Source organism: Arvicola amphibius, chromosome 7 (assembly GCF_903992535.2).
Source record: "Arvicola amphibius chromosome 7, mArvAmp1.2, whole genome shotgun sequence".
Taxonomy (NCBI): domain Eukaryota; kingdom Metazoa; phylum Chordata; class Mammalia; order Rodentia; family Cricetidae; genus Arvicola; species Arvicola amphibius.
In genome coordinates this window covers 91,776,977-91,804,804 of record NC_052053.1, presented here as the reverse complement: position 1 = coordinate 91,804,804, position 27,828 = coordinate 91,776,977, and the positions used below count along the sequence as shown (strand labels likewise).

Sequence of the window (27,828 nt, the reverse complement as noted above, 5' to 3'; positions counted from 1 at the left end):
GGGATAAATCCTGGTCCCACTGCCAGTGGTCCCACAGACTGCCCAAGCCACAGAACTATCATCCAGATTTAGAGGTCCTAGTTCAGTCCTATGCAGGTTCCCCAGCTATCAGTCCAGAGTCAGTGAGCTCCTATGAGCTCAGATCAGCTGCCTCTGTGGGTTCTCCATCTTGATCTTGACCCCTTTGCTCATATGATCCCTCCTCCCTCTCTTCAACTGGACTCCAGGAGCTCAGCCCAGTGCTTTGTGAATCTCCGCATCTGCTTCCATCAGTTAATGGATAAAGGTTTTATGGTGGTAATCTCCAATCTGATTACAGGGGAAGGTTAGTTCAGGCACCCTTTCCACTATTGTTAGGAGTCTCAGCTAGGGTCATCCTTGTAGATTCCTGGGAGTTTCCCTAGCATCAGATTTCTCCCTAACCCCATAATGGCTCCCTCTATCAAGATATCTCTTTCCTTACTCTCCCTCTTTGTCCATCCCCCAACTCAATCATCCTGTTCCCTCATGTTTTCCTTCCTGCTCCCCTTCACGCATACCCCCTCCCAATTTACTTAGGAGATCTTATCTATTTCTTCTTCCCAGGGGCATCCAAGCATGTCTCTCTTAGGGTCCTCCTTGCTACATAGCTTTTCAGGGGTTGTGGACTGTAGCCTTATTATCCTTTTCTTTACATCTAATATCCACTTATGAGTGGGTACACATACCATGTTACTCTTTCTGGGTCTGGGTTACCTCACTCAAGATGTTTTTTTTTTCTAGTTCTATCCATTTGCCTGCAAATTTCAAAATGTCATAGTTTTTTATCGCTGAGTAATACTCCATTGTGTAAATGTTCCACATTTTCTTTATCCATTCTTTGGGTGTGGGTCATCTAGGTTGTTTTCAGGTTCTGGCTATTACAAATAATGCTGCTATAAACATATAGAAGCAAATATCCTTGTGGTATGAATGTGTATCCTTTGGCTATATGCCCAAGAGTGGTATTGCTGGGTCTTCAGGGAGATTGTTTCCCAATTTTCTGAGAAACTGCCATACTGATTTTCAAAGTGACTAAATAAGTTTGTACTCCCACCAGCAATGGAGTAATGTTCCCCTTACTCTACATCCTCTCCAGCGTAGGCTGTCATCAATGTTCTTGATCTTAGCCATTCTGACAGGTATAAGATGTATCTCAGAGTCATTTTGATTTGCATTTCCCTAATGGCTAAGGATGTTGAGCAATTCCTTAAATGTCTTTTGGCCATTTAAGTTTCTTCTGTTGAGAATTCTGCTTAGATCTATAATTTTTAATCGGATTATTTGGTATTTTGATGCCTAGTTTTAATCCCAGCACTCAGGAGGCAGAAGTAGTTGGATCTCTGAGTTCAGGGCCAGCTTGGTCTACAGAGTGAGTTTCAAAACAGCCAGGGATATGCACAGAAACCCTGCCTTGGAAAGAAAGGAAGGAAGAAAGAAGGGAAGGAGGGAGAAAGAGGAGGAGGGAGGGAGGGAGTGAGGGAGGAAGGAAGAGAAAGTCTCAAAGTCTACTCCCAGTAATATACTTCTTCCAGTAAGGCCATACTTCCTAACACTTCTAATCTTTTCAAATAGTGCCACTCCCTGGTGACTAAGCATTCAAATCTATGAGCCTATGGGGGTCATTCTTATTCAAACCATCACAATCACTATGGCTGTCCAAAGGATCTTGGAATAAAGAATGAAATGTTCTGGTCCTAGGAGTAATTGATGAGGGAAACCAATCCCTTAAAACCTATCCAATTTAGTCCAAAACCAGGCCTTAGCAGGTTATAGGAATCCTATTCACTACACCCAACTTAGAGAAACCCAGCATCTCTATAACACAAAAGATGAAAAGAGGCAGATCCTTACCCAATAGAATACGTGTATGTAAGCTAAATCTAGATGGTTCATTCCAACCAGGCTATGAGCTTTCTTCACTCAGGTCTCAATTCACAGACAGACACAGACACACCATACACACCAATATCTGCATGTCTACAGTTTAGATTCACTGCCTCTCACTTCTCTAATTCTGGTAGACTGAGCTCTTAGACACCCTTTGCTTTGTCTCCACCTGTAGGTGAAGCATGAAATTCCACACTCCTCACTTCAGTCTCAAAATTCTACTTAGACCCAGACTGATCCTCTGAGTGACAGACACATATTCAAAACAGCTATGTCATCAGGCCACAGTGACAGCTACAAGCACAGAGTCAGAGAAGAAGTGGCCCAGAGATTGTTTAATGTCAACTTATCACCTTCCAATGTGCAAAACTGACAAAAATCTGGATTTTTAAAAGTTTAATCTGATGAAGTAAGTCAACTATGTTTTCTAAGGACTGTGTATATAATCACTTCCAGGTAAGTCTACTTGACAGTGGCTCAGAGATGAATACTAACAACTACCACAGCTCCTTGCAACTCTGTGGGTAGCTGATAGCTACCTTTGTGACCTGAGACATGGTTCTGAACATCATTCCTGTAGGACTCAGGTTCCTCCCTCAAGAGCAAGGGGGTCTTCTACCAGACACCAACTGTAGCACACAGGCAAATTTCATCCATGGGCAAAAAAATTCCCATTTAAAGATTTCCCCTCTCAACTTACTTTAGACTTTTGATGCTATGATTGCTGCTAGCTACTAACAACAATAGGGGCAAACAATGAGTCTCAGGAATCCTTAAACAATAATCATGCAAGCTAAGCAGCTTCAGTCCAGGAATAGGAATGGTTTAGGGCTCATGGTTAGGGTTTTATGATGCATATAAACACACCCGAACACACATTCCAAATGACTCTAATTTCATGAAATGTAATGTGTGGCTTTCAGGAGCACTGTCACTCAGGTAAGAGTGTCATGGTAACTGATGCTGACTCTGAAAGCCTACTAGCCTACCTTTGAAGCCTGGATCTACCCTACATATAGCTGCGTGCCCTTGGAAAGGTTCCTGTCCAGTGGGAATGACAACTGTCTTCAGGGGACTGTAATGAGTATTAAGTAGTTAAAACACATACAGTGCTCAGAGTAGGGGGAGCTGCATAAATGTTCACTGGTGTGCTGGTTACCTTCAACCGTCAACTTGTTACAACCCATAATCACCTTGGAAGAGAGCCTCAACCCAACTATCCAATTATGTAGCTCTTGTTGGTCTGTGGGTTTGTCTGGAGGAGATTATTTTGGTTATTAACTGATGGCTCAGTTTACCATGGGTGTTACCATTTCTAGGCAAGTGGTTCTTTATTACCCAAAAAAGCTAACTGAGTATATACTCTATAGTTCCTTCTGTACCCAGGCTGTGAAGTGCACTCCATGGTCAGAAGTAGAGCTGTGTGAAATAGTTTCTGCCCCTTGACTTCCCTCAACGATGGGCTGTAAACTAGGAACTGTAAGCCAAATAAATCCTCCCCTCCCCAAGGGGCTTGTGATGGTTTGAATGAAAATGGCCCCCTTAGGCTCAGGGAGTGGCAGTATTAGGAGGTGTGGCCTTGTTGGAGGAAGTGTCACTGGGAGTGAACTCTGAGGTTTCAGAGGCTCAGGCTAGGCCCAGTGTCAATTGTTTTTCTGGCAGTCTGCCAATCCAAATATAGAACTCTCCGCTCCTTCTCCAGAACCATGCCTGCCTGCATGCTGCCATGTCCCACCAAGATGATAATGGACTAAACCTCTGAACCTGTAGGCCAGGAAAACAATTAAATGTTTTCCTTTCTAAGAGTTGCCATGGTTATGGAGTCTCTTAACAGCAATAAAAGGCTAACTCAGACAGAAGTGTTATCAGGTGTTTGTCACAGCAACAGAAACTACCACATGAATAGCTGATACTATCCTCATCAAATGACCACCTCATCCTGAGACCAGAAATGCCCATGAAGGGTGAAACACTTCAGCATCTTCCACAAGGAAGCAGGATCTGTAACATTACTATTGCTCAGTGCTCTAAATATGTGGCGCATATTTCCCTAAGAGCTCTTGGACACCCACAGATTTAGAAGGAATAAGAGAGCTCACAGTACCCGGATCATAACCATGTGGGACTCCAACAAGATCTCAGAAAAACTGGGCTGCAGGACGTCCAGGCTGATGTTTGGCACTAGGGGAAATGACAAGAGAAAAGATTTATTTCCTTACAGTCTGCCGTCAGTACTGACACCCCAGCCAGAGCTCGAGTGCAATCTTCCTAGCAAGTTGAGACAGGGAGCGATGCAGAGAGTCACTTACTGAGCTTATGGTAAGCACTCACTAGGTAATCTGAGGGCTTCAGAGGAAACAGACAAGACCTCCTTCTTGGTGTTCTGACAGTTCTTGACCCCATCACCCATGACCGTGGCACTGGCCCAGAAGCTGGCCTCCTGTTAGTACAAGACTAGGAACCAAATTTGCTTCATTCACCAAAATATCCAACAAGACCCATGTGGTTCCTCCTAATAAAGAACTGTTCAACTAGCTAATCCACGGTTTGTCTAGATCAGGTACTAAGGAGAACGGAATGACCAGTATGCAGAAATCAATCACAAGCTAGGTGAGGTGGGAGAAAATGAATCCAAAGACTTGAATTGAAATTGACATTGAAGTGGGAACATCAAAGGTGCCTGGAAGCAGAAATCTGGAATCAGTGCTGCTGTGGCCTCCTGTGAAGGGTCTGGTTGGTTATAGGAAGAGGAGGTGCTTGGCACAGGGCAACTGAAGCAATCTGCAACAAGCATCGGAGGTCTAGAGTCTCCCATGGTGGAGGAACAGAAGCTGGGGGGCTGAAATGGTCTTGGAGGGGGTCATTGGTCACTTCAGAATAAGGCATTTAGAGGAAACGGACATGAAGGAAAAGGAGCTATGTGTCCACAGAGACAGCACTTATAAAGACAGCAATGGGGGAAGAAAGCAAAAATGGCAACAATAAAATGAAATCAGGATCTATGAAGGTTTGCATTCCTAAGCAAAAAGTTTAGTGTGCTTCCTCCTTCAGAGCTAGCCAGGGCCTCAACTCACGTTTGGGATTGATATGGTCTTCTATGTTCCAGATGGAGTTAGACATTTCTTTTAGGTACGGAGTGCAAGTAACTTCCAACTGCTCCCAGCCCCTGCCAGAAAAACAGTCACAAATGTCCCTGAAGACTTGCAATGTCCCCAGGTATAGCAATGTCCACTGTTCTTACATCTGTGGAACGTCTACGTTTACAAGTCTGTGGCCATAATTTCAACCTTACACTTTCATTATCCACAACTATCCTAACGGTAGCTTAGCATACCTTATTTTTACTTTACAAAGAAACATAGGCCTAGAGTTTTAACCTCAAGCGCATAAAATACAAAGCTATACTGGAGTTCTTTGCACTATAGTATCCCTGCTACCTTTTCTTCTTTCATCTACTACCAAAAAAAGCAAAAGTGAAGTGAGAACTAACCATGGGGTGATTGAAGCTTCTGGTTGATCCCTTGTAGAGTGTGAAAAGAAAAGGGTAAGCTAGATTATATTATCAGGACCCAGAGACTCACCACCTGGGAAGAATCTTTCCTGAAGATCCCAGGACACAACCTGTGACCAAATGGATGAAGCGAATTCGACTTCTCAGTACCTTGATCCGGTTCCCATATTTTCTGTTTACAACTTCAATCCGCCAGAAATCATTTGAGTCCCCTGTCCCATTCTGCCACATAAACCAAGAAAAAAAATTACAAAAGTCAGATGATGTTAGAGGCAAAATGTCTTTATTATTATAAATAATAAATAAATAAACAAAATGTCTATATTACCCGGGACTCCCTATTACAAAAAGTCAGGGTATGATGTGAATGAAGAAGAAAAAGACGTAATGAAAGTGTGGAATCTCCATGCTATAAAGCATGGATTTATTGCTGACAATCAAATCATGCCTGTATGTTATTTGTAGAAAATTATGGACAGAAAATAATTAAGAAGAATTTATGTTGGTAACTTCATGCTTCATCAAGTCAGCAAGCATAACTTTTAATCTTATTAGTATAATATCAATAGATAAAACTGTTTCCAAGCTCTGGGAAATGGAGCTAAGCCTAGAAAAAGGAGAATTTACAACCCCTGCAAATGAAGAAATAACTGAGGAACATGGGACAGTAAATGAATTCAGTGAAACTAACTCAAAAGAGAGAAAAACTTTGGAAACAGCTTGTGGCTCAGGTTCCAAAACAGAGCAAGAAGAAAACCTCTGAGATCCAGCCCTGTGTTGTGGACAAACTCTGAAAATGGCTTCGAGGGAATTGAGCCTCGAGGAAAAGCTGCGGTTTTAGGTTGTCTGGTTTTCAAGCATGGATTTGGGACAGGCAGTGTTAGATAAAGTCAGTGACCTCAGCACAGAGGTTCTGTGGGTCTGCTTCCCTTCTCACATGCTTATCAGCTTTAGTAATGTCGTCACCATTTGGATTAAGCCTGAAAAGCAGTACTTCAAGGCAGTTTTTAAAACTGCAACAGTCATCTTATGAAATATATTGGGTTAATCTAGAAATCTCACACCTGAATTATAATGCTTTTTGCATTAGTGAATGTCTGTTTTTCTGCTTTGTAATTATGAGACATCTTCTGGGGAGGGGAGGTTAGGATGTCATTCCCTCTTAGAGATGGAGGATTTTTGCAAAATTGTTACATTGCCACTTTCTCCTAATCATTGACTTTTGATTCTGAATCATTTATACATTTGGAATGCAAAGTTACAATACAAAATCTGCATCGGTTCATGTTGCAGTTTTAAAGTGGCACCTATTCACTTGCCTGTTGGAGATGCTAACTGTCCAGGTACCATGCCGTGCCATGTGCCCTGATGAAGTTACCATTTGCTTCCAAGTAGATAATTTCAGTGTTTGCTTACCCAAAATATATTTTTTTTGACTTGAACATGTTTTAGTTTTCCTTTTTCAGTTAGATAATCCCATGGAAAATTCTCCTGTGAACATCTCTGAATTTGGATTGTAAAGCAAGACAAACAGTTGGAGACTATAAAATGTCATTTTGCGTGGGGGACTGGGCTTGAGAATGAACCAGGAACCCTGTTTCATTTGTGATGTACTTTATAATGAGAATGTCCAATGCAGACAAGCTGACTTGAGTTATTTTGAGCAATTATCCCTGTTACATATTTTACGCTCATAGTTGCAGTTGGATTTTCTCCAAGAGAAAGCAGTTCACTACTGGCATATTAATAAGCATCAACAGGCTTGGTTTTTGAGACAGGGTTTCTCTGTAGCTTTGGAACTAACTCTTGTATATCAGTCTGGCCTCGAACTCATAGAGATCTGCCTGCCTCTGCCTCCTGAGCGCCACCAATAGGTTTTTATTCCAACTCAAAGTACTATGGTTGACTAACATCACCTCAACTTTTATTACCTTTAAAGAAATTGGATTTTCATATTCTTTTATTTATAAAGGATTAATGCAGCTGTAAACACAGGTATTTTTAATGTAAATTCATTCAACCACCATCAGAGGCATTTCCCTATTTTGTTTAGTGAAGGGACACAAGCTTTCTCATGGTGTCTTCAGAGATTTATAAATGTAAATACTGATTTGGCTGGTCTTTACGGTGTGCTTCGCTGTGAGGCTATTTAAATGGTGTGGATGTGATCCATAGTCCAGCACTAAGTTCTTAGTGACTAGTTTTGTGTTTAAGATACAGGGAAGAGGGAACTGCAGTGCTGGCTGCCAACACCCTGACTGGGAAGCTCTCCTCCCAACTTCGCTGAGCTCTCGGTTGGCCTCTGGGTGTGGGTTCTGGGCTTTAATTTGCTAAAGCTGTGCACACATGTAAAGCTGTACACATATGTAAAAAAACAGATGATTTTAGGGAAGATGTAGAATTATTGCTTAGTCATTTCTTAAACAGTTATGCTCTTAATGCTTAAAAGACTAGCATTGCTTGTACAAAAAAAATGGTGATTTCTCTCTCCCAGATAGTAAGGAAATTAGTTCTGCTGAGTAAAATTTTTTATGCCACCTTATAATAAAGCCGAGGCCAGGCGGTGGTGGCGCACGCTTTTAATCCCAGCACTCGGGAGGCAGAGGCAGGCGGATCTCTGTGAGTTCAAGGCCAGCCTGGTCTACAAGAGCTAGTTCCAGGACAGGCTCCAAAGCTACAGAGAAACCCTGTCTCGAAAAACAAAAAACAAACAACAACAATAATGATGATGCTGCTGAAAAATCCCTTTGTTTCTAGTTATATTTTTTTAAAAAAGCTTTTTGGACTGGAGAGATGGTTCAGTGTTTAAGAGCACTGAGTGCTCTTCCAGAGTATCCAGGGTTCAATTCCCGGCACCCACATGGCACCAAACAAATGTCTGTAACTCTAAGATCTGACACCCTCACACATACATACATGTAGGCAAAACACCAATACACATAAAATAAGAATAAATAAATTATAAAAAAATTTTTTAAAAGCTTTCATATATGTACCCTTAATAACAGATTTTGAAGAAATCATGTAAAAAGATGATAAAGTATTTGAATGGTACAATAAATGTTAAAAAAATCAGTTTAAAAAATTTTGTTTTTACATTAATTGTTTATTTGAAATCAAATGATTTTGTCCATAAAGTTCAAATATATATACGTGTGTGTGTGTGTGTGTGTGTGTGTGTGTGTGTGTGTGTGTATACACAGGGCATGAATACATACACATACATACACAGGGTATGTATATGAATCTAGAAGTGAGAAGCAGAAATGCTAACTTTATAGGACCAGAGTGTTAAGTTCTAGACAGCTGATTTTGCCCACAAATCATAATCCAAACCTCACACAAGCAAATAAGAAGATCTGGGGCATTTGTGTCCATTATTCTGGACATCTGCATACTCTCACGCAAGCCAGTTAGGTCCTGACACTGCACCTTGGAAATGAAGGTGGCTGTATTTAATTCTCCTCAGGAGAGGGTCATGGGAAGACAGGGAGTTCGGTGTCTTGGCTGTAGTATGATATGGGCTCAGGAAATACAAAGAGGCCAAGGGAATTCACTTTATGGAATCCACACTCTTTATTAATGCTCCAAAGGCCTTAGAAGAGAGAGTGACAGATAAATCTCAACAGTTTCCACCAGCTGCTCTGCTTCAGTTACTCTCAGGAACAAGCCCCCACAGAACTCATATTCTATTAACTGCATGTCCCTGATATGGCAAAATACAAAGTTATGTTGGCAACAGCCCTCTGCATGGCAGGGGAAAAAACCTGTAAAATAAAACTAAAAGTATTTGGGATCTGGCTTTTTTTTAGCGCATTATTGTGTTTATGTGTGCATGACCAGGAAGGAGAGGAACATGCCATCGTATACATGTGGACATCAAAGGGCAATTTTGTGGAGTTAGTTCTCTCCTCCCACCTTTATGTGGGTTCTAGAGGTTGAACTCAGGTCACCAAGCTTGCATGGCAAGCACCTTTAGAGTCATTTGAGCCCATCCTGCCAGTCTTCCAGTATGATATTTAAAAGATCCACATGGTATTCCTATATGACATTTATTAGGTATTAGGCTATATAAAGTACATAGTTACTTTACAAGAAGAGGAATAGAGACAAAATAGAATTTATAAACTGCTTTTCTTATAGCAAACAGAGCTAAGCAGTTATAACATGTTAAAGAAGTCTATATGCTGGCCAGGCGTGATGGCATACAGCTTCAGTTCCAGCACTCGGGAGTCAGAAGCAGGTGGATCTCTATGAGTTTGAGGCCAGCCTGGTCTACACAGCAATTTTCAGACCAGTCAAGGCTACATAGTGAGACAATGTCTCAAAAAAAAAAAAAAAAAAGCCAACCAAACAAACAAACAAACCAAACAACTACAAAAAAGAAACTCATCTATATGCAGCCTCCAAATTCTTAGAACATTCTAGAATTCTGGGGAGGATGACTCCTACTACATGGCCCTGGACCAAGATTCACAACTTTTTAGATACACCCTGCTCACATCCCAGTTTTTTACTTACTATGCCATAGCCAGTGACCTGATAGTGCTTCCGGGTCAAGGGAGCCTCATGATAGTGGCTATGCAGGTTCCGAGTCGTTCTAGAAGTTAGAGAAGAACTATTATCTAAAGAAAAGAGACCTACGTGCTGCTTCTTTTCATTAAGAATATGCAGTCATCTGTTAGGATTAGAAAAATTAGAATCTGAACTATTAATCCCAACACACCAGGAAAAGTGGTATCTATCCACTCCTAAGAACTAGTTTGAGCACTGGAGAAGAAAGGAGCACAAGGTGAGAGAGACAGAGGGAGGAGTACTGAGCAGAGTACTGAGCAGCAAGAAGGCCTAGGGGGGAGCATCAACCTTCACAGGGTTAGGAGCTTTGAAGTTTTAGCTTTTCCTGACTAAAGAGGCAAGTCTGGGGAGAAAAAACAAGCAATTGAGATGACTACACTTAGGTCAGGCAAACTTCCCTGTTCCCATTTACTTTCTATTCTCACCAACTTTTTTTTAAAGTGGGGATTTGCAAGGAATGAGGAGAGGATTAAATTTAGTTTTGATGTTCTTAGCTTTTTATAACAACTCTTGCTTTTATTCATGAGTAATAAATGTTCATGATACAATTACGGGGAATTTACAAAAAATTAAATATGATTTATTAGAAACAAATCAGATTTACTTAGTAGTAGGAATTTAGAATATCTAAAATCCAACTAAGTAGAAAAATGTACCGATTTCTATACATGCATTCTCTCTCCCTGTTTCTCTTGTATTTCAAAGTCTTTTATCTGGTAATTCCAGTATATAAATATTTTGAGGCTGTTTCTGATAATGACTGCTTTGGTCAGTTTTTGGCCTTGAATAATCTATGTTTGTGCATTATTAACTGTCGTTGAAAAACTATAGGAAGAGATTCCAGTGTCTTTCCAAAAGCAGGGTTAACACTTGCTTTTAGCCAGGCACATAGGAGATATTACCAGTTTATGCTCATGTTTATTTAAATCATGGCTAAAGATGCTGAGCCCACCTAAGTGACATGAATGTGAGCTTCAGGCCCAGGAGTGGATCAGTTGGAGGTTACTTCTTGGGAAGTGCCAACAATCTACTCCTACAAAGTAATTTTTCCTAAAGTACAGTGAGTAAAGTATATAAACACTTAGCCTAAAATCTTCTGGGTTCCAAGTCTTGGAGAAGGGTCACTTAGTACTAAATTGTCACTTTGGAGGAACCAAAAACTTTGACTTGAAAACTCCTCTTAGGCCAGTGAGGTGGTTCATTCGTAAGGGTACCTGCTGCCAACTCTGAGAACCTAAGGTTGATGCCTGGGGCCCTCTCACATGGTGGAAGGAAAGAACAAACTCCTGCAAGTTGTCCTCTGACCTGCCATCACACTGGGGCTCATGTACACACTCACAAAACAAAAATAAATTTTAAAAAAAATTTAAAAGAACTTCTCTCAATAGGTAGTCAAAACAAAATACCAAAACTCAAGGCCTGATGATGATAGTACATGCCTTTAATCACAGAACTTGGGAAGCCGAGGCAGGCAGATCTCTGAGTTCTCTGAGTTTGAGGCCTGTCTGGTCTACAGAGTGAGTTCAGGGCTATACAGAGAAACCCTGTCTCAAAAAAAAAAAAAAAAACAAACAAACAAAAAAAACAAAACCAAAAACAAAACCCCCAAAACAAACAAACAGAAAACCCCAGAAGAAACTTGAAGTAGTAAAACTGACTTGCATCTCTGTTTAAATTGTTCAAAGTTTAACTCTGTTAGGTTAAGACTAACAGAGATTTAAGGATGACAGTGTATTTGGAATGGATAAGCCTAGGGTGTACATAAGTAATTAAAATCTTCTATTCAAAGTCGGCTGCTCTTTGAGCAGGAGTCAGAGCCAGACAAATGCTACTAAAGAGCTTTCCCTTCTTTAGTCTCTAGATGTGAGCAGTGATCTCTCACTGGCAAGGCATACTGTTTCTACAGCAGGATAAGGGGAATGTGGCCTCAGTGCTCCACTTTTCTCTGAATTCCTTCTTTCTCTTGGATTTTGGTTAAAATAACTCTAAAATTCTAAAAGCTTTTTCATGCTTTTAAGTAATTTTTGAGTCAGACTGGTGTTTCCATTCAGTCCAATGAACACACAGTGAGACAGGCCAGTGTGTCAGTCTCAGAGACAGATGTTTACATTCCCTAAAAGTATCTACCCAAAACACAGCTTTGGGCTATCAAACTATCCTTTCCTGGAGGCGGGTGAGAGCTAAAGTTAGTTTTTAAGTTTAAATTACTACGCTTTAAAGAGAACTATAAAACAAAAATACCTCTAATACTATAGAGATGAATACTTTGCACTGGTATGGATCTTGGTTTATTGATATAAATTTAAGGTCAATTTTGTTATATGTATATTTCTGCTCTTGATTAAGACATTATGTTTGTGCAGCTCATTTAAAAATGTAATGTATAGTTAAGAAATACAGGTTAAAAGATAGTCATCTATCATAGTCAAGCTTATAGTCTTGTTAGGTTTTCTAGATGTATAGAGATTTTAGATGGATAGTTATTCTTCAAAAGTTAAAGCCTTCCTTTCTAATTAGACAGAAAAGGGGAGGTGATGTGGGATTCCCCACTGTATGGTTAAGAAAGAAGCTGGTTTTGGCCAAGGGCTTAATAGACTATATAGCCAGACTGGAAGATATATATATATATGGAGAGGGGGGGGGAGAGAGAGAGACAGAGAGAGAGAGACAGAGAGAGAGACAGAGAGAGAGAGAGAGAGACAGAGAGAGAGAGAAGGCAGAGTCAGGGAGAAGCCATGTAGCTGCTGGAGGAGAAAGAGATGCAAGCCGCCAGCCAAAACCTTACCGGTTAACCACAAGCCTCATGGTAAAATATAAAATAATAGAAATGGGTTAATCTAAGATATAAGAGCTAGCTAGCAATATGCTTAAGCTATTGGCCAAACTATGTTGTAATTAATATAGTTTCTGTGTAATTATTTGGGTCTGGGCTGCTGGGAAAAGAACAAGCAGCCTCCGCCAACACTCTAACCTATAAGCCCTACTTTCCCAAAGACAGATAACTTCCTGGAATGCTGGGGGCTGTTGTTTATTTAAGACAACAATCCACATGTTTTCACTTCTGCAAACAAGGCTGGTTGCCCCAACTGCACAGGATGTGTTTGATCACATATAGGTGGGAGGTACATAGGTAGGAGGTACATGGGCAGGAATTACGTCAGGATGTAAGCTTGTCCTGAATTGGACAAAGGTGGGAAGTTCATAGCCCTGTGGATTTTACCTTTGTAAGCACCAGATTAACATAATTCACAGCCATTCTCTGGGAAACCCAGGTATGGACCTGGCCACTGTCCACCGTCCTGGCCAGTATTTAATAAAGCTTGCTTCAAATTTGGCTCAAAACTTGTAGCAGTGATTTTATTCTCACCCAATCGAATTGACCAGAGAAGGGACAATGAAAGGCATCCTTAAAGGTCAGGTCTCCTCAAAGCCAAAATCAGCAAGCAAAGGCTGGCTCACTATACACCCTTATACCATGCATGGATTTCTTACTCCACACAGCCCACTGCCCTACCATTCAAGTTCAACAGCAGCAGGCTCACTTACTCTTTGTGTTCTAGTCGCACGATGTCTCCATGTCTGACAAACTCCACTGGGAATGAAGGATCTAGGGGATCTGCCAAAAGAAGCAGATGTGGACATCGAGTGCATCCCTCACATTCTAAACTACAGACAGCTGAAGGCCTGTGGGAAACGGTTACAGTGCCATGTGGTATGTGCTGACAGACTAACAACGTGCTGGGAGACCAAAACACTAGGTTCTCCAGCCTCCTCAGAGGATTAGAAAAAGCGTCCCAGAAGTACTGCTTGGAAGACTCTTGAGGAGGAGGGAATTCTGACAAGTGAACGGCAGGATAAAGGGACACATACCAAAGAATCATACAAAGAAGAATCTGTGCAGCAAAGCGTCCACACACATAGAAAATGTGGGAACAAATGATGGCGTGAGGAGTGGTGAGGAGTGGGCTAGACTGGCCACTACGCAAGCTGGCAACACATCTCTGTCTAAATTACTGAGGCCTCCACTGAAACTTCAGGTGGGAGGTTAAAGAATGGAAAAGTCCTTAGTGAGTAATACAGTCTTTACAAATTAAGTCTACACAATTGCCCAGCTCTTTTCAAAATCAAATTGTGTCTCTGCTAATAGACTTCCTAAGCATGAGATGAAAAGCATGATAATGAAATGCAGAAAGAAAAGAACTCCTCCCCAGGTTTCTAGAAGTCAGAACTGGTCATGACCTGGAAAGGGAGCTGCATAGAAAAGCGGTGGGAAGCCGGCACTGCGGGGCAGAGGCATCCTCGTAAAAGTCTGTCTCCAACAGCAAGACGCCAGGACTCTATAAACAATCAAGGTCGGGAAAGCTAAATTTGCTAATGCAAATTACTGGCTGTGCGATTCACCTGCACAGACACCCGCTGCTATGCTGCCTTATAAACAGGGAAGGAAGTTTTATTTGGTGTGGGTTAGAGCGAGGGGCCTTTACAGCCAACAAGAACACCAAGCTCTCAGAAAACCCTAGCTACTTAGGTAAAATGCAACCATCTTAGCTTAGAAGCCACAATGGAAACCAGGCAAATTCGAATGACTTAGAGGCACAGCCAGTCTCCCTCAAACTCCGCTATGACTGTCGTATCAAAAGCACAATCAATAGCAGTAGCACTACAGACTCACTCAGGGCTAATTTACATTACTGAGCATGCAAATAAGGCAGCAGGAGAGGAGAAGTCGCTGCTGTGTGCACAGTTCTAGCCAAAAGCAACAATGTGAAGAGACGGCAAGGAAAAACAAGGGGAAGTGAAGATGAACAGCTGTCTACTTTTCCAGACTGGAAGCAGCTGGCCTGTGCCGGCTTAGGCAGGTGGTATTTGCTGAGCAGGCACAGGAAATACCTGGGGTCCACGATATCACCAGTGAGGATGGACTCAGGTGATAATTACCCTCTTACAGATACAGCAGAAAGCTGTCCACAGGTAGCTAGTTGCTTTCCAAGGAAAGGAAGACCCTAAAACACCTCTTGCTTAGTCCTAAAACCAGAAAGTTCAACGTGTGTGTGTGTGTGTGTACACGGACTGGCAGACGCTTGAATTATCAAGTAATTCAACCAGCCCAGAATCAAGAAAGGCACTCTATCATATCAGGACTACAGCTGGGGTGAGCAGGTCCCCAGTAGGGCTACCTGAGAGTCCTTGGGATGAGCTTACATAACTCTTCCTGGATGACCCTGAGCCCTGGCCCTGCAGTTTCATCACTGCTCGTCCTCTACGCTTTCAATGTGTCTGGAACACAACAGGAGTTCAACAGTGTTCAAAAGGTCACCAAAGGTGTCATGAGGAAAGTGAGGGGACTCAGTGAACAACAGCACAAGAACCTCAGTCTCTGCCACATTACCTGTGTTTGTGTTATGTTTCTTGATAATCCACAGGTTGTTGTAGTCCTTATGCAAATAGGTGGTAACCTAGGCAGAGGGCAGAAGTGGGGGAAGTAACAATTATGATCAGCACAGCAGGCCAAGCACAATCCCCAGCAAACTGACACCATCTGAACATCTTTCAGGATCCCCAGCCCTAACTCAGGAGGCCACAGTTCCCAATGAAGCTCAGAAGCCGCACTTCTGAATGAGATTTTCTCCATTTTTCATAATTTAAAGGCCCTACCCCTCAAGAACTTTTTAATTTATCTCTTTCCATCTTGTCAATAAAGTTTCAGCTGCCTTAAGGGAGGACCAGTACACTGTGTGTTAACAGTCTCCAGCACCAAAAGTAGGAGATTTAGTATATTCAAAAAGCGATTAAGACAATGTCTGGGGGCTGGAGAGATGGCTCGGGGTTAAGAACGAGATGTTCTTCCAAAGAATCCCAGTTCAATTCCCAGCACCCACATGGCAGCTCACAACTGTAACTCCGGTTCCAGGGGATCCAACACTCTTACACACACACACACACACACACAGGCAAAACAGTAATGCACATAAAATAAAAAAAAACAAATCATAAAAAAAAAAAGCAATGGGCTGGGGAGACCCCTCAACTGGTAGGTGCTTGCTACACAAACACCCTTGTGTTTGATCCTCAGCACACATGTAAGAAAAAGCTAGTGTTCTCAGAATCCTATCACTGGGGAAGTAGACAATACCTGGGCTTCGCTGGTCAGCCAGTTTAACTAAACCTGTGAGCCCAGGATCAGTGAGAGAGACTTTCTCAAAAACTAAGGTGGAAAGTGACTATGGAAGGCTCCTGACCTCTGGCCGCCACATGCACATGCACACCTGTGTACCCACATACATGCATGCACACTTACAAAAAAGGCTACTATTTTTTTCTTACTATGTGAGTAAATAACACTAAAATGCTCCATACATATCTTATCCTAAAGTTTTAATCCATAGCCATAAACTGATTTTTTTAAAAATTGTGTGTGCACTCATGTGAATGTCTATAATGCAGTGATACGTCTAATAGTAAAAACCTGAACACTGTATGAACATCTATTAAGAGGGCTAGTTAAAGCTGGACAGTGGTAGCACACACCTTTAATCCCAGCACTCGGGAGGCAGAGGCTGGAGGATCTTTCAGTTCGAGGCCAACCTGGTCTACAGAGTGAGTTCCAGGACAGTCAAGACCTCTCAGAGAAACCCTGTCTTGATACTGTATACACACAATAGAATATTATACACCAGTAAAAATGCTGTGGAGCATTTTTTTAAAGCAGCATGCAAAAAGGTTCATGAAATGCTCCCACTCACAGTGGCTACCTTAAGTTTCCAGGCACTGTTCTGAGCACCAGACAAGCCCTGCCCTGCCAGTCACTACCACAGTTCGGTATGTAGGTGCGATTCCCGAACAGTAGAAAAACACAGGCTAGGTCATTTGCTCAAGATGACACAGCTTATAGTTTGGGGAGCAAGAAGAGGAGAGACTAAAAATATACACCTTTGCCAGACATGTAAACACGTACCAAAACAAAAGGAATACACACACACATTTCTTCTGAGTTTCCATAACTTCAATTGGCCATCTTGCAAAAAAAAAAAAAAAAAAAAAAAAAAAAAAAAAAAAAAAAAAAAAGTTGGAACTAGCACTTATGGGAAAAATCACTCTGCATGTACTACAGCTGTATTTGGGCTATTTGAGAGTTTTTTCTTTGTTTCTCAGGGGAAAAAAACCAACGATATTAAGAATATATAAAGGACTAAAACATAGCTGGGCAGTGGTGGTGCACCCCTTTAATTCCAGCACTAGGGAGGCAGAAGCAGGCGGATCTCTGTGAGTTCAAGGCCAGCCTGGTCTACAAGAGCTAGTTCCAGGACAGACTCCAAAGCTACAGAGAAACCCTGTCTACAAAAAAAACAAAAACAAACAAACAAATGAAAAGACTAAAACATGTTGATTTATACAAATGACGCAAAGCCAGGTCCAATCTATCTACCTGGGACTTGTTTACAGATGTCAGGGTTTGGTAGGTCTTGTGCATGTATGGAGGGAATGGTTTCTGTTTTTAGAAGAGCCATTATCAAAATTCTCCCAGGAAAATTGTTTCTTTATCACAAGTGTAGCCCCTGGCCCACCCACAGAAGCCTTTGTTTCCACAGTGGAGTTTGTAAACAGGACTCCTAGAAACTCAAGTACCTAATTACAGTAGAATACTACTTTTCAAAATATTTGAAAAATGCAGATCTTCGGAGACTACAGGTAGCTTTGGTTTCTTTTTTTATACTTTTCTAAACTTTTTTATCTTATAGATGTTAATCATCTGAAAACATTTTGAAACTGAGACCTAGAAACATCCCTAAGCAGCAGGGCAGTGTGGAAGGAAGGCATTTAGTCCAATCACTTCACACTTCAGTTTACAGCAAAGGAGACAGCCTGAGCGTCAAGCCTGACATGTGGTCCCTCGACCCAATGCGCTGTCCACACACAGCACCGCCATCAGCCTCACACCTGCAGCCATGGGCTCCAGACATACAGTGCCAGCTGAGCAGCGTCTTCGGAACTTGACCTTCCTCTCCTTCTGCAGCGTGGCCGCAGATCTGCCACTTTACTATCCTCTACATGACAGCTGCAGCAGGGCGTCCTCATGGAATGGCCACTGAGGCTTTCTGTCCTGGCTTTACATTAACATGGCCTAAAGTATTTAAACCAAAGTGAAGGCGAACAATGCTTGAGGCCCACCCTAGATCCATTAAGTCAGAATCTCGGAAGAAGAGTCTACAAGTCAAATTTTTAAAGCTCAGTTAACTTTAAAGTGCAGCCAGGACTGAGAAACATTGGGCCGGAGATAAGCAATAACCAAACATGAGAAAGCAATGCTGCAAACCCAATACCCAGGGTCACCTTTCTAGCAGAACTAAAAAGAAATGTTGCTAACGTGTTTGAAGAAATAAAATTTGGGAAAATGAAGCTCTCAGCCATTCTTTGGAGAAGCCTCACTTGGGAGCATCTAAGATGAACAGCCTGGTCCACAGCTTCCCCCTCCCCACCACTCCACTCTCACCTGCACATCACTGCATCTGAGACTTCTGACCTTCCCTCTGCACCAAAACTAGCGTGTCGGCCACAGGCCTACTGAACTGATACCATCCTCTTTCAGAGACCTCACTCCCCACTCCTCCATGTCTTCTCCAACCTCCCCACTCACTCCTTCACTCTCAGTCTCTTTTAGTTCCACTCTGAGTAGCCTTGAACACCCCCTTAAGTGTAGGGCCTCCTCACCGGCCCTTTCTCCCTGCAGTCCCCTGGGCAACATTAGCCACCCACTTTGTGCTAACACCTACATGTTATACTCAGATCTCTCTTCTGAGACAAGTCCCAAACCTAACACACAAGAAAAGTTCTGCTCCCAGCTTCAAAGCCATTCCTCCCCATCGGATCATGATTAAATAACATGATTACACATATACTTTGCCATCTTGACTGTAGAACCACACGCAGCTCTTCCTGACCTCCAGTCCATTACCAGGCCCTCCAGGGACACCTGGGAGGTGTTTCTTGACTCAGTTCCAGCACTGCCCCTGCCTCCTAACCAGTGTTACTTTATAAACTTCCATTTAATCAGACCTCATCACTTCATCACTTTCCTGCCTCCCCAGAACAGAATCTGGGCCCACCACCCTCTCCACTCCCCTGTTCTCCCTCTCAAGCACCGTCCACCACAGCACAGCCACTCCCTGTAAGAGGAGAGAGCCACTTGTTGGTTCCCGACCGCCCAGCTAGTTTAGGCCCGAAATAATCACACAGAAACTGTATTAATTAAATCACTGCTTGGTCCATTAGCTCTAGCTTCTTATTGGCTGACTCTTATATTAATTTAACCCATTTCTATTAATCTGTATATCGCCACATGGCAATGTTTCAGCTCCATAACTTCTCTGTCACCACTTTCTTTCTCCCAGCATTCAGCCTAGCTTTCCCTGCCTACCTAAGTTCTGCCTTGCTATAGGTCCAAAGCAGTTTCTTTATTCATTAATGGTAATCCCAGCACACAGAGGGGACTCCCACAGCCACCCCCTAACATGAACACCTTCCATAGGTGCCCTTTACAGATGTTATCTCATTCTATCTTCTGAACAACCCTACAGTGGAGAGGAACATCATTTATTTCCCCCTATGATTGGGAGATTAAGCCACAGAATGATTAAGACATTTGTAAAAAGTCAAACCTATTCAGATTCAAACCCAAGGAACCCAGTCTAGTTCCCAGGTCTGTAGTCATAACTATTATCTTTCCTCATGATGAACTGTGCTAGGCACAAAAGACTTCCAGGATCAGGCAAAAGAATGGGAGAAGCAAACTCTCATGATGCCTTATAAATTGGGTTCCCCAGAGGCAGGCAGAGTGCCAAGAAAGCCTCTGGTAAAAGGGGGAGGGGAACCAACTGGGGCAGAGGGGGATCATGAAATGGACAGAGAGGAACCTCTGAGCTGAAACCTAAAGAAGCAAGGTTAGCCAAAGGAAGGAATAGAAGGAGCAAGGAGAATGTTTCAATCAGGAGAAAATAGGTGAATTAAGGATGACAAGCAAGAAAGTGAATGGCAGGTTCAGTCACAAGCTCAGTGTGGCTGCAACCAAGATCACAAAAGCTTACCCACCTGCTGCTGGCGTGCACCAATGCCCTCAGGGTAGAGGTGCCTATGGGAGTGTAGGTAGCCAATGGCCATCCGGAGATTCTTCACAGTGATTACAGAGCCGTATGCCAGGTCTAGAGGAAAAGAGACATCAGACAGAGGACAGGCCGCCCCGTCTTGAAGGTAGGTGCAAATCCTTGCAAATCCTCTGAGCGATCATGGGGCCCAGACTTGCCTAAAGCTGGAGTCCTGTTGCCTTCTCACGTCAATGGAAGCAACTTAAGAGGGAGCTCCCTACATTCCCAGCACTGACCACCTTGCTTCACACTCCACACTCCCTCACAGGCCGCTCCTCCACAGTTCTTCTCATTCCTTCCTCTCACATTCTCTAGTAACCTGTTTCGTTCCTCTTTCCAGTGCTCATACAGTTGCTACCACAGCATCAATTACAAATTTCAGTCCAAAGCTCCCTCTCTAAGGGCTACCTCCACATTAGTCCCTCCAAACCAGTGCTTTCTCTTGCTTTCCTAGCTCTCATTCCCTTCCCAGTCTGTGGAGCCCACTGTGTTCCTGTTACTAGATGTACTGAAAGAGCAAAATGGCATTCCTGCACTCCGGACCTCAGAGACACTTTTTTTCTCCCTTGCCTGGTCCCTCTTGGATATGCTCTTGGCTGTCCCTGATTCTTAGAGATCCTCAGGTACAGCCTGGCAATGACTTCCTAATAGATGCCCCCACTTTCCTTGACACCTTATACTTCCTTCCAGCTGTGCTAACTCTACAAGGCACTGCACTCAGAAACCTCCATGCAGTCTCCAACAGCTTACTCCAGCATCTCAAACCCTTATCATCTAGGTCCTAACTCTCTTTTCTAACTTAAAATCCCAGGCTCTGAACATAGCCTGTACCTTGAGTTTTCCCCTGCCCTTGGCTTTGATCATGCCATCCCTTCTTGCCTAATATGACCTCTTGCTCTTTCCACTCATCCTTGCAGGCCCAACTTGAAGGCAAATCTTTGTATGCATGTGTTTGGGATCCCCTTGAACTGCCTCCTAGCACTGACTTGGCACGTGCTTCAATCCCAAGTACTGTATTCCACCCCTCATTTTTCTTTCTTTCATTTTATATTATTAATACTATTATTTATTGCTATTATTATTTTGAGATAGGGTCTATGAAGACCAGGCTGGCCTCGAACTCACAGAGCTCTGCTTGCCTCTGCCACTACGCCTGGTTCTGCATTTCCCTTTTCTGTACTTAACACACGAATGGCAGTCCTTCACATCAGACTATCCCTGGAGGGAGAATAGCTGCTAATTACTACCTGTGAATAAGCATATGCATAAGACTATCAGAACTCTACACGACCTACAACTGTTCCTAGAGGCCTTTCTCTATGACCAGATTCTCTTGAGATGGCCTTCTTACAGAGATAGTTTTGACAGGTACAAAGGAGAAGATATTTTGAGTACTATGGTAACTGGTACTCTTGAGAACTGATATTGTAATGCTGGGTTTTCTTCCAGTCTGCTATATATAGGCAAAAAAACAAAAAACAAAAACCAAGCTTCAGACTTGCTTTTTCCAATTCAACTCCCAGGAAACCTCTGCCTAGCACACTCACATTCAGGGATAGAAGCATTGTGAAGGCTGTTTCCTGAAAGCCGGGCTTGAAAGGCAGAGCTGAAGAAGCCATCACCAGGACCACTGTGGGGAAGGAGAAGCAGAAGAATCAAGCTGAGAGAATAAAAGCTGCCATTTCCCAGAATCCCTTAGATAATTTAAAAGGAGATTTGAGAATCTGAATGGCAGGGTGACTTCATGAAACAAACATGGATGATAGATTTGGAGGAACTACAGTCCAAATTTCACTTCTGCCACTTACTACCTGGGTGACTTGGGTGATGTCCCTTATATAGCCTTGGTTCTTCATTTATAAATAGATCTTTTAATTCTATTTTAAAGCCAAAAGAACTCACCAATAATGACAGCTAAATGAGATTATGCATAAAGCTAATAAACCCAGTTCTCAGCACTTAGTGGCTACTTGTTCAATGAGATGTTGCTGTTGGTATCCTGGTTATCAGTACCTCTAGTCCCACTGTAACCCTGGTATCCATCCTCACTAAAGTGAAAGGCCTCTAATGGAGATAGGGACATTTAAGCTATCAGGGAATTTCCACCTCCTTCAAGGCTGGGTGCTGGGTGTTCTGAGCCTTGGGATATGCAGAAGAGAGAACATGGGGGCAGGAAAAAGTTCCTCCCCTCATCCTAACCTCACATGGCCCACACATAGGCTTAGGTGCCAGAGAAAGACCAGAAGTAAGAGGCTGGAAAGGTTCTGACTGTACCTTTTATTCAGCACCATGACATGAACAGCAAAAATGGTCACATACAGCACCAAAGGCAGCACTATGAGGCACAGGATTCGTGCAGTCAGGTGCTTCCCCACAGTCACCTGCAAACAAAAGCCACCACAAGTGCTGGCATAAGAAACTCCACTGTATGTATAATACGAGTCACATTGGAAAGAATAATGGGTGGAAAACCCTAGGCCTTTCGAACACACACACACTGCAGGAGGATAACATGGGCCAGTTCTATGGTGCCCTTCTAGGAACTGCACGCATGGCCACTGACAAGGTGAAACTGTTGTTTAACAGCGGCCTCCAGCTCACTGAACTCCTTGAAGTTTCCCAAGGCTCCCTGTACTGACTGTGCCAGACCCTTATCACATGGCCAACTGTTGCTGGCCTTAACCTCAACTTCCTCACAGTCCTCCCTGGAGTTCCTAAGCTTTGGGGCCTCCCCTCTGCTGTCAAAAGAAGTCTATACTATAATAAGCCTCTCCTCCTCTCCCCCAACCTCCCTCGCCCCTGCAATAGATTCCAGAGGGCAGGGATCATGTAATAGTCACCAACACATTCCCAATATTCTGCATTTAGTAAATGGTCTCTATATAATTTCTATATATTGGTTGGAACAGGTTGGTAGGTGAGTCAAGGAGCTTGCCTAACCAAAGCTGGAGACATAGACTGCCCTCTTACTACCTCTAATACCTGTAGGTCCTTGGGAAAGTTATCTCTCTAGCTTTCAAATTCTTCATTTGTAAAATCAGTGAGTGGTTATGACCCGCCACATAGGATTTTAATGATGAGATAATGAAAGCAAACCATTCTGTACAGTGCCTGGCAGTGAATCAGCCCTTGATTACTAATGTCATAAAGAAAAAATCCTAACAGCATTTAACTGTTATCCAATTATGGAAGCCCTGGATCAGGAAAAGAAATAGTGAATTCTAGAAGCTGAGTCATCTCACTCAACTGACCTAAGCTCATATGCCCTTGGTGGGCTTGGCATGAGTCCAACTGGACAGAATCCTCTGGCTGGGCAATTTCAAACAAATTAAGGGAGATGGGAAGGGGCAACAATAAGAGAATTAATTGCAAGGTAGTTCATTTACTCTCTCTACACCACTCCAGCCCCTCAGCCAGGCCCACTCCCTGATATCCTGATGTCTACAGAGGAAAGCTGTGCCTGTCCAGTCTGGCCACAGCCCACAACACAGAACACAGGGCACAGGGCACAGGGCACAGGGCACAGGGCATAGTCACTCCCTCCACCCACAGCAGAAGCAGAGGCACTGTGGAACAAAGATATCCACAAGCACTTGAGTTCTTACCAGTGAAAGACTGAGGTCTCCAAACAGCTGCCAAAGGTCTGAAATGGTGTTCAATCCCACTTGCAGGATGATAAAGAGGCCAACAAATTTGACCCCTAAAGCACCAGCAAGACTAATACCAGTCAGACTGAGCCAGAACCACCAGGAGGCAGAGAAAGGCCTGGAAACCAATAAGATACAGTTCAGTTTGGAAGCTAGAACTAAATGGGAAATCAAGAGCCCTAAGCCTCGAGGGTTCTTAACCCCAGGGAACCAGGGCATGGCTCCAAGGAGGCTGTGCTCTGTGAAGGCCCACAAACTACAGGCAAGTCAGTGTGAAAGAAAGTAGCATGTTGTTCTGGGGAGGGTCTATGCTATTCCTGGATAAGCATAGGGCCTCTTACATAGAGACTTATTCTTCACTAGAGACAAGTCAGGTAGATATACAAGGAAAAACAGAAAATTCTCTGGATTCAAGTCAGACTTATTCTTTGTGTCACCTCTAGGCCTGCCAAAGCTAGCATTTATTAACAGTTCATTACATGTGAGGCGCTATTCCACATATTGTATCCTATCCATCTAATCCTATCATACCCTTAAGCGAGAGCTCATTATCCTGTTTACACGAAAGGAAATCAAGGCACAGAGAGGCCAACCAATGTAGCCAGCAAGTGATGGAAGGCCGTTTAAGCCAGGCAATAAGCTATAACATTGATGTTCCTTATTGGTTTGCTGTACTAACAGCAACCAGTATACCTCAGCAGATTTTCTGATGATCTGGCACTTCCCCTGCCAGAATGAATATTCCTTAAAGGCAACATCTTTGTTACTGTGCCTCTCTCTCCTGGTATGATACCTGGCATATGCTACATATTTAAGAAATGGGAGATGGGTCTGGAGATATATGGCTCAGTGGTGGAGGCTTGCTGAACATATGAGGCCCTGGGCTCAATCTTTGATACCACTTTTTTTTTCCTTAAAAAAAAAAGTCACTGGCTGGGACCAATATTATATTTTCTAGGACCGCCTAGGAAAAACCAGCTCTTTGGAATGCTGAACACGGTATTTTGAATACATAGAAAGGAATACTCTACTCCTTTGGAGGCAGAAGGATCTAGAATAATAGGAGAATTCTGGAAGACCAAAATCCAGATCAGCTTTAGAACTGACCAGGGTCTGGAAAGATCCTCTTGGCTTGTGTGCAAACTTCATCATTAGGTCAGCACTGGATGCAAGCCTTGAGGCAAGGAGACAGCACCTCTGAGGCGGCATCTGCACTGCTGTTTCGACCCCTCCAGGATGGAGACTGTGAGGACGAGCTGATAAGGCTGAGTGAGGAGGTAGCATCAGGACTCCTCCATAATACCCACCACTCCTCCCCAATTGTACACCAACTTTAAACATCCAAAACCTCCTGACAGTCAACAATTTCTCATCTTGTGAAAAGCAAAACTAAAAGCATCTATTAGAGGAAACTCTTTAAAAATTATTTTTCATGGGGCTGAAAGATGGCTCAGAGGTTAAGAGCACTGACTGCTCTTCCAGAGGTCCTGAGTTCAATTCCCAGCAACCACATGGTGGCTCACAACCATCTGTAATGAGATCTGGTGCCCCCTCTTCTGGCCTTCAGGGATATATGTAGGCAGATGCTGTATAAATAATTAATAAATAAACCTTTAAAAATATTTTTCATTATCTAAAAAACAAACAAATGAAAAGTATTGCTCCTCTTAAACTAAGCTTGACTGCTAGTCCTGTAAGCACCCACCCAGCTCTGCCACAATAAAACTTCTGGACTGCCATGGCTTCTGCCACCCCCCATCTCCCTTCTGCCCCCTCCCCCGCCCAAGACGGTATTTCTGACCTGTCAGCGCAGGAGTTGTACTTGACCATGCTCAGCATGGCAGCCATGATGAAGAACATCAGGATAGGGTCAAGGAGGATGTACTGGGACAGAGTGAGGCATCCTGTGTCTGAAAAATAGGAGATCTCTAAAAACCAAACACTCTAACAGCAGGAAACAATCCTCTCTGCACTGCAAGTAAGCATCTGGCAGTTATGACTAGGCAGCCATTGATCACTACTGGGTTATCAGCAAGGAGGAGGACTCAGCTGGGGGCACAGTAGAGCCCAATGATAAGAAGCAGTACCAACTACCTATAGGCCCTCTATCTCAGAGGCTCATGTCACTCACTCAGCCCTGAGGCCACTTCCTCATTTCTACCATAAAAACCCCACAAACTGATGAGTTGGAAACTATAAATGTATAGGAGAATTTTATTTCATATGACATCTTTATTGAGGGTTGACTCCCTACATAGGTACCAGACCAACCTAAAAAAAACAAACAAACAAACAAAAAAACTTAAGCTATTAACATATTCCTGCTTAAACCCCACAATGTCTTCTTATCTCACACAGGCTAAAAATTTCTCAGGACAGTTCTCAAATCCTGTATGGCCTCCATATCTATCTAAAGCCAACCCCACATTCTTACTCACTGCCCCTCACAGGGCTACTACACAGCTGTTCTCCTACCTTAACAGTCTTCCCTCGGAACTCTGGAGGCCTCTGCTAGACACTACCTTCTTGGGGGATTATTTACTGCTTACCCTATCTAAAACAGCATCGATCCCCATTCATCTATCCCCACTCTGCTTTATGTCTAGCCTAGCACTAATTGCTTAGGATCTCCATTGAGATGGTTCAGTAGGATGGGGTACTTGCCACCATACCTAACAACCTGAGTGTGAACCCTGGGATCCACATGGTGGAAGAGGATCAATTCCCATAAACTGTCTTCAGACTCCCTCAGGTGTGCCATGACAAGTGTGCATGTGCCTCCCCCATCACATACAAAGTAAATAATTTAAATGTTAAAAGAAAAATAACATGCTTTATCACAGACTTAATATGTCCTGGTTATTTGTCTGCCCTTCTATAGGGTATATTTTATGAGAACAGCATCTTATCAGTGTATTTTCTGAGGCCTCAAAAGGTGGCCGGGTATAGGGTAGGTGCCTAGGAAACATCAAATAGAAAATGAAAAATGACTGATTATGAATAACTAAAGAAAAAATATATACAAGGGAAAAGCCACTGGTTCACAACAGGGAATCCTATAACCTTGTCCTATATTCATCAAAACATCAGCACATTTGTCTGAACGAGATCCAAACACCCACCTAAATCGTTCTGGACTTCTTTACATGTAAAGCACCACAAGGTCATTGATTCACTTGAAGAAGAACACAGCTAGTACCAGGACTAACCTCTATAGTTAGTCTGTGTTTATCCAGGTGAGGACCCAGAGAAAATACTTAATACTTCTATTGTAATTTTCTGCTTCACTGCTACTTCTGGGTGTCTGCTTTAGGGACTGGGAGATGCCTCATCAAAAAAACACTTGTTAGCCGGGTGGTGGTGGTTCACGCCTTTAATCCCAGTACTCAGGCTTCAAAGCTACAGAGAAACACAATCTTGAAAAACAAAAACAAAAAATAAAAAACACTTGTCATGGGCTGGAGAGATGGCTTAGAGGTTAAGAGCACTGGCTGCTCTTCCAAAGGTCCTGAATTCAATTCCCAGCAACCACATGGTGGCTCACAACCATCTATAATGTGCAGGCAGAACACTGTATACATAATAAATAAATAAATCTTAAAAAAAAAAACAAAAACAAAACAAAAAAAACCCTGTCATTCAAGTTTGAAGGCTGGAGGTTGGATTCCCAGAACCCACATAAAAGCTGGGCAGGCATGGCAGCCTCATGGAATCCCAGCACACAGGAGGTAGAGATGGGATCCTCAGGGAAAGATGGTTAGCAAGACTCACTGGAACCAATGAGCTCTGGTTCTGCTTCAGTAAATAAAGTAGACAGCAATTGAGGAAGACAACTGTCAACTACATGCCTCAAACATACCTACACAGACACTCAGATGTGCAAATATAAACACTCATGAACATCACACACACACACACGATTCACAGATGTAATTATATACTTAAGTGTTACTAGTAACACTATATTTTACCCAACCCTTAAGTTAATTAAGAATTGGGTCCTATGGTGGAGGTGCACACCTTTAATCCCATCACTCAGGAGGCAGAA

The 27,828-nt window shown here is 42.9% G+C and overlaps 1 protein-coding gene across 1 annotated transcript in view; it reads right to left on the bottom strand.

Moving 5' to 3' along the window:
* Pomt2 (protein O-mannosyltransferase 2) overlaps positions 1-27,828 on the bottom strand; it is a 46,406-nt gene that overhangs the window by 6,497 nt on the left and 12,081 nt on the right. Inside the window, exons 5-15 of the mRNA XM_038335833.1 lie at positions 25,582-25,690; positions 23,739-23,898; positions 22,408-22,514; positions 21,681-21,763; positions 20,081-20,190; positions 15,384-15,450; positions 13,541-13,610; positions 9,941-10,019; positions 5,490-5,641; positions 4,983-5,074; positions 4,013-4,089 (exon numbers count right to left, since the gene is read on the bottom strand). Coding sequence (XP_038191761.1) covers positions 4,013-4,089; positions 4,983-5,074; positions 5,490-5,641; positions 9,941-10,019; positions 13,541-13,610; positions 15,384-15,450; positions 20,081-20,190; positions 21,681-21,763; positions 22,408-22,514; positions 23,739-23,898; positions 25,582-25,690 — 1,106 coding nt within the window. The remainder of the gene's footprint in view (positions 1-4,012; positions 4,090-4,982; positions 5,075-5,489; positions 5,642-9,940; positions 10,020-13,540; positions 13,611-15,383; positions 15,451-20,080; positions 20,191-21,680; positions 21,764-22,407; positions 22,515-23,738; positions 23,899-25,581; positions 25,691-27,828) is intronic.